This window comes from Panthera uncia, chromosome A2 (assembly GCF_023721935.1).
Source record: "Panthera uncia isolate 11264 chromosome A2, Puncia_PCG_1.0, whole genome shotgun sequence".
Lineage (NCBI taxonomy): Eukaryota > Metazoa > Chordata > Mammalia > Carnivora > Felidae > Panthera > Panthera uncia.
Window position 1 is genome coordinate 5444352 of NC_064816.1, and position 11056 is coordinate 5455407.

Genomic DNA, 11056 nt, shown 5'->3' on the forward strand with positions numbered 1-11056 from the left:
CATTCCTGGACTAAGTCTTGTGAAGCTCCTACTGTGTGCTTTGCTTCTCCAAAAGGGGTGGACCCTGGCCGGAAGGCAGCTTGTCCAATGGTAGCCAAGAACCTGGGCTGTGGGGTCGGCCAGCCCTGGTGACCTAGAGCAAGTGATTTGGCCGAGCCAAACCTCAGTTTACTCATTTGTAAAATGAGGTAGTATCCCGCTCAAGGGAAGGGAAGAACTGGGACAGGAGACGTTTAAGAGCTCTAGAGTAGGGGGAGAGGAGGGGTGCCTGGGTGGCTCAGTCCGTTAAGCGGTCGGATTTCGGCTCAGGTCATGATCTCACTATTAGTGAGTTCAAGCCTCGCCTTGGGCTCTGTGCTGACAGCTCACAGCCTGGAGCCTGCTGAGGATTCTGTGTGCCTCTCTCTCCCTTCCCCTCCCCCGCCCACGCTGTGTCTCAAAATAAACATAAAAAATTTTTTTTTTAAAGAGCTCTAGACTAGGCGGAGAGTAGCCTGGAGCAGAGGCCAGAGGTCGAGGCCCTGGCGAGAGTAGGGTCCAAGTGGTGGGGGTGGAGAGCGGAGAAGGCCTGGCTTTGGGAAGATCGCACGAGGCAGGTGGGCAGGCGCAGGGGTTGAGGAAGGAGGCGGGGCTTACTTAAAACTTAAGCAGGTGGGGTTGGGTATCCCTTTCTGTTTAGGGCAACACTTGAATCTCCCCTGGCACACGTACATAAGGGTATCAGTTTGGACCTCTTTCAGCCCAGACCCCCCTAAGTCCTGGTCCCGAGGCCTCTGCTTCCTGCCCCCTACACCTGCGCCAAGCGCACAGGCAGACTTCAAACTCAGCAGGTCAGACCAGATGTTTATTTTGAGCCCAGGTGGGAGGGTGTGCGGAGCAGAGGGTCGGAGGCGGGAGGCTGCAGGACGCTGGGATGGCGGTCCCACCGGGTCAGAGGTCGACCTCGGCCGGTCCAGTCCTGGCGGACCTGGTTCGAGGCGTGGCTGGTGTGTCTCAGGACCCCGCTGGGGTGCCCCAGCCCTGGGGAGAGGCTACCCAGGCCGAACGAAGGAGAGGACACCCCCTTCCCAGCTGGTCATCGGCCTCCTCCATCGATCTGTGTGCCGGAGTGAGGGCGGGTGTTGGGTCTGAGTCGCGAATTCTCCCGGCCTAGTGTCTGTCCGAGGTTTGAGGACCCCTTTTGTGACACAGGGCCCGAAGTTGGCCGTGGGTGACCCAGTGCCTGAGTTTGAATCCAGCTCCACCCAATTTTGTGACCTTCGACAACTTCAGAGAGTCTCATGTTTCTCATTTCTAATATGGGACTTACGATAGGAGCTACCTGGAAGTTGTTGCGAGGATGAATGAAGTTCATAGGCGTGAAGCCTTCAGAACACTCCCTGGCACAAGGGAAAGCCTATGAAGAGTCCTTCTCAGCACCCCCCTCTTCCAGCTGGCCCCACGTTACAGCCTCCCTCCACCCCCGTCACCAAATTTACCTACTCACTGGGGCCTCCTGGGCTGGGGGCCGCCGGCCGAGTCTCTCGGGAGGGCGCGGGGGGCTGGGGGTGCTGGAAAGGAGAGGCAGGCTCCAGAGCGGTAGGGGTTGCCGCTCATTGGGTCGGGCCAAGAGCGCCCCCTGGGGGCTGCTGCGGGCGTAGCGGAGGCGGGTCTAGGGATGGTCCAGCCCCACCCGCTGGGTCGCGGAGCCCCGGGGTCCGGACTCGCTGGAATAGGCCGCGGGCCCCGGCGGAGGTTGCTACCTGAACGCGCACAGACGAGGCCGAGGCCGGCAGCCAGCGCGGCGCCCAGCACGAAGGCCGCCACCACCAGCGCCACCACCGGCGCGGGCTCCAGGGCCGCCGGGGCCGGCGCAGGCGGCTCGGGGCGCACGGCTCGGCCGGGGACGCCCTTGGACGGCCCTGTGGGGAACACAAAACGGAGACTGGGCTCAGGCCCCAGCTGTCCTTCCCACCCCCCTCCCCCGACCCCAGGGACCCCTGCGGAGGAGAACTGCGCGCTCACTGGGGGGTGGCCGCGGCACCGTGACCACGATGGGCTGCGTCAGCGTGTGCAGGTGGGGGCTGTCGGCACCCGGGCTCTCGCCGCTGCCGCTGCCGCTGCCCCTGCCGGCGCCCGCGCACGCCTCATCCCGAGGCAGACACTGTGGGCAGGAGGAGGCAAGGGATGGGGATGTCAGGCCCCAGGGTTCAGGGGCCTGTCCCCAGGGCCCTCAGGGCCCCCCAAGAGATCTAAGTGTCCAGCTCTCTGTTGCAACCGGGAGGCGCACCAATAAGCCCCTGGAAACCCGACCCCCTGAGAGGTCCCCGAGCCCGGCGCCCAAGATGTACAAGCAGCCAGCCACCCGGCCTGAGGACTCCAAATTTCAGCCCCTCAGAGTCACACGACCCGATTCTCTGAGAACATTGGATAACCAGAAATTTGGCCCCTTAGCCGCCTTCCGCATCCAGCCACCCAGCCCCTCCCAGAGCAAGCCCAGTGCTCCTTCCCCGCCCGCTGAGGAACCCTTGTGCGGAGACCCACAGGCCCCCCTCTCGGTCCTTGTGCCCAGCCACCAGACTGAGAGACCCAGTGACTATCCCCAGCCCTGAGGGGCCCTTGTCGTCCAGGCTCCATAGCGTCGGCCCCCTAGATCCACAAACTCCGAGGGGCTCCTCCTTTAGAGGCCAGAGGGTCCATGCCCAACCCCCGACTGGCCCAGGCGCCCAGATTCCCTGCCGGGTGCCCGCGCACCAGCGAGGGCGGGGGCAGCGTCAGAGGCGCGGGCGTCCGGCGGGCTCCCCGGAGGCGGCGGCAGCGACTCAGCTGGCAGTGCAGGAACTGCACCGAGGCGTTGAAGACCGGGCGCAGGCGGAAGCTGAAGCGCGCGGGACGGGCAGCACCCGGGAGCGGCGGCGGCGGCGGCGGGAAGACGACCGAGGAGTCGGCGGGGCAGCCCCCGCGCAGCAGCGCCAGGGCGGGCCCCGGGGCCGGCCGGGAGGACGGTGTCACTGAGCAGCGGTGCAGGACGAGGTCCCAGCGCGGAGAGGGACGGGCCAGGGCCGCCTAGGAGGCGGGGTCGCCATCAGCACCCGCCGCCCCGCATCAGGCCCGGCCCCCCCTCCCCGGCGGGCCCCGCGTCCACACCTGCACGAACACGCGGCTGTCGGCCGGGATCTCGAGCGGCCCCGCGCGGCGCGGGAAGGCGTCCTCCGCGTCGGACAGCTCCAGGCTGAAAAGGGGTCGGCGCAGCCAGGGCCCGGGCGCCGCCGGGAATGGGGGCGCTGGCGGGGAGAAAGGGCAGCCCGAAGGACAAGGACGAGGCCGCGCTCTCCCTTAGACCCTCCAGGCGAGTGACCCAACCTCCCCGCCTCTGCCGCCTCCTTGGGAAAATGGGTGCTGTTTCGGTGAGGGGTGCACCCACGCCCCGCTCCGCGCCTGGCTCACTGCTGGCAGAGTCGCTGTGTGTCCCCTGAAGACCCAGGGGCTGTCCACAGTCCAGCAACCGAGGCTGGGCGCAAAGCCACTCGCCTCTGCAGGAGACCCCCTTCCCGGACCTCGATTTCTCCACCCAGAGCGGGCCAGGGAATCCCTGGCTGGGAAGTTGAGGGGTGCCTGATGGGGGGGGGGGCGGTCAGCAACCCCAGGGGCCCAGGCTGCTCTGTGGTGGCAGCAGCTTTCAGGGAGGGTGCCGGCCCCACCCCTTCCTTTCCAAGGGTACTGTGACCAGGAGGGAGGGTGCTGTCCCCTTGCCCTTTGGCACAGCTGAAGCTCAGCCAGGCTGCGGGGGTCTCCGGCTTCTCCATTCCTCCAGGTTCCTCACCGAGGGCAGCAGTAGCAAAGGGTGGGGACACACACACACACGCGCGCGCCCTCTGCCTTGGGGAGGCACTCGGCTGGCATCCTTGTCAAGTGTTTTCAGGACACCCCCCCACCCCCGTTTCCTAAACGCATTTGAACACTCCTCCCCTACAGCCATTGACCTTAGCCTAACTGGCAGGGACTCTGAAGAAGTCGGGGGTCCAGGAGCATCTGGACACAGAGGCAGACCCCACCCGCTCCCCCAGGCAGGGATGAGAAAGGGCAGCACAGGGATGGCAGCGTGACAGGCCCCGTCCCCAGCCTCTACGTACCAGGTGGCCCGCTGGGCAAGGTGGAGACCCCCGAGAGCAGGGCCAGGAGCAGGAGTGCAGCACCTGGCATGCTGGACTGGCAGTCAGGTGTGCCCCAGCAGCCGAGGCGCCAGCAGGCGGCACCCAGGCCTGGCAAGTAGGCAGGCAGCCCTGTCCTTGGCTGAGCGGCCACCCCAGGAGGCAGGGCGCGGGGGCGGTGGACTGAAGGGTGTACATCAGAGCCAGCACCCAAGGCCTGCCGGGGATTAAGGGCTCCTCTCTGGCCAACCTGTGGCCATCGGGGTTGGGGGGGGGGAGGTCCCTCACCCCGGTCGCTCGGCATCGGGCAGCTCACTACAAATACCGCCCTACCAGGCCCTGGACTGGCTCCAGTCTCCCCTCCACGCAGAGGAAGGCACTACGCCCGCGGCCCCCAAGCTCAGGGCTCACAGCCCCTTCCCACCCGGTCCTGCCGAGCTCTAGACACACAGAGACACGATGGAAGAAAAGGGAGGGGTTTTATTCTCAAGCGTCTAAGGATTTACAAACAAGGGCATTTCATTTTAAAAAGGGACAGGGGAATACTGGCGACCAGAGAAGGGGGCTGTGGGCCACCCCAGGCCCCTGCCCGCCCGCTCCACCCTCTGCCTGGTCAAGAGGGAGGGCTGGTGACCGGTGACGGAGGGCAGGTCAGGAAAGAGGCAGAGGGGAAGAGGTTCCCCCAGAACTCCCACTTAACACTGAAGGAGGGCAGGGGTGGGCAGACACACTCACAAAACAGAAAATAGTTAAATAAAAGTAAATCCAGGTGGCCGGCCTAGGGCCTGCGCTGGCCCTGGGACCAGCCATGGAACCTTCCAGCTACCCACAAAGGCCCCCCTGGCCGGGCCAGGCGAGGGAGGATGGGGGGCCAGGCCTGTCGGCCCCCCCACCCTGCGCCCATCCCCTCACAAAGGAGACCGGGGCGGGAGAAGGTGGCCGTTCCCCTCCCGGGGAGGGGGGGCAAAGAGCAGAGAACTTGCGTACTTTTAAACATGCGGCATTTCGTGAGTATGGACAGGAACAAGAGAATACAGGGATGCCTAGGTCTAGACTGCTTCAGCTACATCCGGCCAAGTTCCTCACCTTTGGTGTTGGTGGGTTTTTTGTTTTTTTTTCATTTTGTTTTGTTTTGTCGTCCACTTGGTTTGCATGCATCACCAACAAAAAGGAAACACACCCCCTCCCATTCTGGCTGCTGCACAGGGCTCGGGCGGACTGGCCAGCTCTGGGGGAGTCGAGGGGCGCTCAGGGGCACTACGAGGGCGTGACTGTCTGCACACGCCCAGCCCTCAGCCAGCCCCGCCTCTGTCCCGTCACACGTCCTCGAACCCCCACGCTCACCGCTTGCACCCTCAATCCCTGCCTCCCCGGGGCTCCATGGCCCCGCTTCTGCCACCGACTCCTTCCACCACCTCCCTGCCGTGGCAGCGCCTGCTGCCCTCGGTGTGCCCTGTGCCCGCCTTCCCTGAAGGCCACCCTATGTGGCCGCGGCCCCTTGGGCTCCCTCCATGCCCCCTGAGGTCCTCAACTCACCCCCCAAGCTGTGGCCAGTCTCCAGCCCCGAGGGCTGGCCCCGAGGGAGGAGGAACGCCCCCAGAGCCCACCTTTGGGGCTTGGCCCCCAGCCCCAGACGCCCGTGCCCACAGGCGGTCAGGGGCTCCACCGCAAGCAGCTAAACATGACTTTGGTAAAAGTTTCTGAAGGTACCGACAAACCCCGTGAGAACAAGCTCTTCTCCCCCCACCCCCCAAACACCCCACCAAGTACAATAAAATACAATAAACTCCAAAAAGGACCCCCTGAGATCAAAGAGAGACAGAGAGAGAGAGAGAGAGAGAGAGAGAGAGAGAGAGAAAGACCAGCCCAGGTCCAGCTGTAGTCATAACGCCCAGCCCGCCTTCCTGGGGCGAAGACACCAGCCGACCGACTCGCCGTTGCTGGAGACCTAAGTGGACCCAGGGGTCCCCCCCTCACCCCTGGGGGTGGCAGAGCCCAGATCTGGGCCAGGAGAGAGGCAGAGGCAGGGAAGGAAGTGGGGAAAGCCAGAGAGGTAGACAAGGGATGAGAGAGAGGGGATAGACACAAGGAACGTGTTCGCAGAGGGGACCACACACAGCGGGTGGGGTGGGGAGGGAAGGGGCAGGATGGGCGGCTCTCTCCCGGGCCCTGGGGGCCGCCCCAGCCCAGAGGTTACGACTGAATAAATAGCGAGTCTGCTCGTGGCCTGCTGTCTTCCGTTCACAGTGTCTGTCAGGGGGACGCGCACGGCCGGCTGACCCCGGGACGGGAAGGGCTGGGGCCTGGCGAGCCCATCTGTCCACAGCTGGTGGGCAGGGAGTCGGGGGTGGGTCGGCGCCCCCTACTTTCTGTCCTCAGCCCTCAGCAGCCATCCAGATCCCAGGTCTCCCCTGGCGGGCAGCTGGGTGGCCAGGTGGGGAAGGGGGGGGCCTGTGGCCATGCCCCTGGCCCCCGGTGGGGCTGGCCGCCACCACGTGGCTACCTGAAGAAGGGCAGGTGGTGCTGGCTCAGGACTCCGCTAGTCCTCGGTGACTCGGTCTTCGCCATGACATCCTTGAACCAGGATGCCACGTCTACCTCCAGCATCTCGTAGCGCTTGATGAAACTGTGTTCCTGCGGGCCCGAGGGGGAGGGCTTAGGACCAGGGAGGAGCCCCAGCGGGGGATCAGGCCCCTGGACGTCCAGATGGGTGGGGAGGCAGGGGCCCCAGATACTCACAAGTAGCTTATTATACTTTGGTCTCTTCCTGTGATCCTTAGTAAGGCTAACAGAAAAGAGGGAGGAAACAGAAATCAGAGCCTGGGAAGAGGGGTCTGGCTGTCCCGGGGACACAACTGTCCTCCCTCTGAGACAGGGGTCTTCAGAATCTGGAGGGAAGCAGCTGCTGTGTGTTCACAGCCCTGTGCTGCCGGCTGAGAAGCCAGAGGACCCAGGGCCTGCACAAATCCCACCTGCAGCGGAAGCCCCACCTGGGCTGGGAGGGGCCCACGGGAGAGGTGGACTGGGGCTCTCACAATCAAATGGGGACACCACGCGGACATCATTCTGCTTGTCGCTGCGGGACACACAGACCCCTAGGCCCCGGGGCACATCGGCTTGTTCACAACCTCCTGTGGCCAAGCCCAAGGGCCATCCTGCCAGTTGCCCACAGGGCCAACTCGGGCCTCGGGTTCCAGCTGCTGCCCACATCCCCGCCCTGACTGCGGCCTTCTCGCCCACAGCTGCCCCCACCCCCCGTCGGGGAGGGGGGTCCCGCCAGCCCCAAATCTCCCTGGCTGCTCTGAGTGCAGGGCCACACCTGACCCCACCCTGCCTCCCAGAGCACAGCACGGGGCGGGGGGGGGGGGGGGAGGGATTCCTCACCAGTCTTTGACGAAGGACTGAAAGTCCCCCGAGAAGCCCATGTGACCGGGCAAGAGCGGGGGCTCTTCCTGCAGGACTTTGGTGAGGACCTCAAAGTCTGTCTTGCAGTTCTTGTAGGGAAACTGTCCCGTCGCCAGCTCCACCTAGGAGAGAAGCAGGCGGGCTGGGTGGGCCGAGGACTGGTCCCCGCCCTCCCTTACCGCCCTCGTCTGTATCCCAAGAAGACGCTGGCAGGGGCCCCGCAACTCACCAAGGAGATGCCAAGGCTCCACACATCGGCCCGGATGTCGTAGTCTGGCTTGGTGGGGTCTGGAGGGTCTATGCGCTCAGGCTGCCGGTGGGAGAAGGGGATGATGTACCCCCAGGGCTGCGGCAGGCGTGCCGCCCAGATCCCCACGCTCCCCTGCCGGGGCGCCGCGGGACCCCCACTCACTGCCATGTAGGCGGCACAGCCCGCGCTGCGCGTCTTGGCCTTAGAATCGACGAGACGGCCGCTGATGCCGAAGTCGCAGAGCTTGATCTGGCCCCGCTCGTCCAGCAGGATGTTGGAGGGCTTGACGTCACGGTGGATCACGCCGTGCTTCTCCTTCAGGTAGTACAGCGCCTTCACGATCTGCGGCGAGGACAGCGGAGGGCACCCGTGATGGGAGGATGGGGGCCCAGGGGCCACCCGCCCGGCCGCACCCGTCGGGCTGCTCACCGCCACCGTCATCTTGCCCAGGATCCGCTCGGGAATGGGGCCCTGCACCCGCTTCTTGAGCTTCTCAGCGCACGTGCCCATGAGCTCCATGGCGATGAAAACATCCGTCTGTGGGGGCGGCACGTGCCGGCTCGGGGGGGGGGGGGGGCAGCCGCACCCTCCGGCCCACCCCACACAGACCAGCGCCAGGGGGCACACCCGGAGATCAGCAAGGACACCTGGGGAGCCCACAGAGAGGCAGGGGAACACCAGAGGCCTGGACTCACATTAGTAATGAAGGTCCCGAAACACTGCACAATGTAGGGGCAGTCATGGCTCTTGAGGACCACATCCAGGTCCATGAGGATCCGCTTGTTCTCCTCCTTGTTCCCCGAGCGCCGCATTTGCTGCACGGGACGGCCAGGGGAGCCTTAGTGTCCGGTCTCGGGGCGGGGCGCCCGCTGGGGACGGGGGCAGGGCTCACCTTGACGGCAATGACATGGCCCGTCTTCCTGAAGCGCATCTTCCACACCTGGCCGCAAGTGCCGCTGCCCATCTCGCCCAGGTTCTCCAGATCATGGATTTCTGCCTGGTACCGCTGTCGAGGACAGCCAGAGCTGGAGGCTCTGCCGGGTCTCCGTCTGCCCCCGACAAAGACCTAGCCCCACCACGTGTCCTGCCCGCCCCCCCCAGGAGTCGGGGCGAGGTGGTACCTGGCCCCCGATGGTCAGGTAGCCCGTCTGCTTCATGATCTCCTGTAGCTTCTGGTCAATCTCGATACTGAGGGAACAGGGAGGAGGTCCCGGTGGAGGAGGATCCCAACCAAACTGAGGCCACTCCAGTCCCCGTCACACAGGGGTTCCCACAGATTTCACCCCTCCTCCTCCCTGGGGCGGGCAAAGTGGCCTCCCCACACTGACCTCCTGACCCCCGCACTGGCCAGCTGGCCCCATTCGACAGCTCACCTCTCCATGCTGCGGGGTGTGAACAAGGTTGACGGAAGCCCCAGCATGTGGCGGGGCCGGGCAGGGGGTGTGGGGTGCTGTGGGGAGCTCTCGGAGGACGGTGAGCGGCTGCCCCCATCATTGGCCAGCGGGAGCTGCAGGGCTGGGGAGGGGGGGGGTGAGAGCCAGGGGTGAGAGGGGTTAGCTGGCACTGTGGGGTCTTCGGGGGACTCCGGTCTTCCCCTCCCTGGCATCAGGTAGGCCAACACAGACATGGGCTGGAGGAGCTAAGGTCTCCCTCCCACCCCCAACCACTTTCAGGGTGCTTTCTCCTGCCCCCCTGACCTGGAAGAAGATGGAGTGGGCTGGCAGGGAGGGGTGGTCCCCAGAGGCTGAGGGATTGTCCCCAAGTCTATGCTGACACAGGATCAAGGCCCAGAGGCTGATGGCACCCTTCAGCCAGGCAGTCTTCCTTATGTGTCCCTTTCCGCCCCACCTCTGCCCAGGAGCAGGCCCAGGGCCATGGTGCCCACGCTCCAGACCACGTGAGGAAGGAACGCCCGCCAGGATCAGCCTGGGCTCTGGCCCTGTTGGGAGCACTGCACGTGGCTGCCCAATAAGAATCAAGCAGACCACCCCAGGGAGACAATGAGCGAGGGACGCAAGCTTCCAGCTGCCTTGCCGCACATTCTGTTCCAGGGTCAGGGAGGGCCATCCTCTAGCCAGCAGGCTCGTTTCTGAGCCTCCCAGCTCGGCCTACAAAGCTGGGGCCAACGGGTGGGGGTAGGACCCCAGGCTGGGCCTGTGTCCTTTGGGTGAGAGGATCCAGGCGGCACAGCCCCTCCAAGGGCTGGTGGGACGGGAGGTGGGGAATGGGCCAGGCAGTGGGGTTTGGTTCTTCTCAGCAGCCTGCATGCGGACAGCTTGGGCATGCTACAGGCAGGCAGGCAGGCAGCGGGCAGGCAGCGGTCACCCCAGGATGGGCAGGCGGCATTCGGGGATCGGGAGGGCAGGAGACAGACAGACAAATGGGAGCCAAGACTTGGAGCCCAGCTGCCCAGAGGAGGCACTGCAGAGACAGGCCAGACAGGGGCCCGGGACAGGACAGGAGGTTCTCTGAGTGGCTAGAATCCTCCCTGGCTGGGCTGGCAATAGGGTCGAGGAGCAGAGACCGGTGTGGTCCCTGGAGAAGACACATGACCCTCCACTGAACCCTCATACCCCCATTGGCCCTGGAAGTGCTCCAGAAGGGGACCCTAGCTGGGTAGGGCACTGGCTCCACGAGCTAAGGGGCCAGAAGAGGACGTTTCGTGGAGAAAGGCCAGGAGGCCTGGGGCCTGCCGCTCTGCCCCTGGCCTCCCCCCCCACCCCACCTACACCTCCTGCCACGGCCCACCCCTTCCTCCTCCAGTTCTGTAAGCACCTGGTGATGTGGGCCCAGTGACCAACGTACAGAGACAAATATGCCTGAATTGCTGGCATCTGGGCACTTACCCTGCCTTGCCAGCCTGGGACCCTGACCACATCTAGAGTGAGGGGGCAGGCATGTGACCCTTGCCTACAATTGAAAATGGGATGCGGGTCTTGCTAAGGGCTGGTAAGAGCAAAGGAAAGGCCCCGGGGACCAGGGTGATGGCCAGGCCCATCAGCCAGCACTGGCCTAGGGGCCTGACCTCCTGGGCCCCCTCCCTGCTGTTCCAGCCCCTTGCTTTGTAATCCCCTGCTTCATTGCACTGCCATGGCCAGAGGCAGAGTCCTCATCCCTCCCTCCCTGGCCCAACCACCTCAGGGACACTCGAGGGCCCCCCATGCTGTCCCTGTACCTGGGCTCTCTGGAGACATTGCCAGGCTCTCACCCCCTGGAGGATATCTGGGCCCCCTTTCTGCCCTGCACTGTCAGGTGTGTGGGGTGAGGACCA

General features: G+C 64.9%; 2 protein-coding genes across 4 annotated transcripts in view; both read right to left on the reverse strand.

Moving 5' to 3' along the window:
* Positions 1-823: 823 nt before the first annotated feature.
* TGFBR3L (transforming growth factor beta receptor 3 like) lies at positions 824-4182 on the reverse strand. Its single transcript, XM_049639397.1, is given in 7 exon segments — positions 824-1096; positions 1479-1901; positions 2005-2143; positions 2734-3045; positions 3127-3274; positions 3276-3615; positions 4113-4182. Coding segments are annotated over 6 exon segments (1428 nt in total). The 3' UTR covers positions 824-1096; positions 1479-1482.
* A 408-nt stretch (positions 4183-4590) lies between these two features.
* MAP2K7 (mitogen-activated protein kinase kinase 7) overlaps positions 4591-11056 on the reverse strand; it is a 9303-nt gene continuing 2837 nt past the window's right edge. For 2 of the 3 annotated variants that reach the window (XM_049639810.1, XM_049639811.1), the window contains 10 exons: positions 9159-9300; positions 8907-8973; positions 8678-8791; positions 8481-8600; positions 8215-8322; positions 7948-8127; positions 7765-7845; positions 7515-7657; positions 6870-6915; positions 4591-6764 (listed from right to left, as the gene is read on the reverse strand). In XM_049639810.1, the coding sequence (XP_049495767.1) occupies positions 6630-6764; positions 6870-6915; positions 7515-7657; positions 7765-7845; positions 7948-8127; positions 8215-8322; positions 8481-8600; positions 8678-8791; positions 8907-8973; positions 9159-9300 (1136 nt within the window). In that variant the 3' untranslated portion in view covers positions 4591-6629. The remainder of the gene's footprint in view (positions 6765-6869; positions 6916-7514; positions 7658-7764; positions 7846-7947; positions 8128-8214; positions 8323-8480; positions 8601-8677; positions 8792-8906; positions 8974-9158; positions 9301-11056) is intronic. The other variant, XM_049639812.1, reaches the window with a different exon arrangement.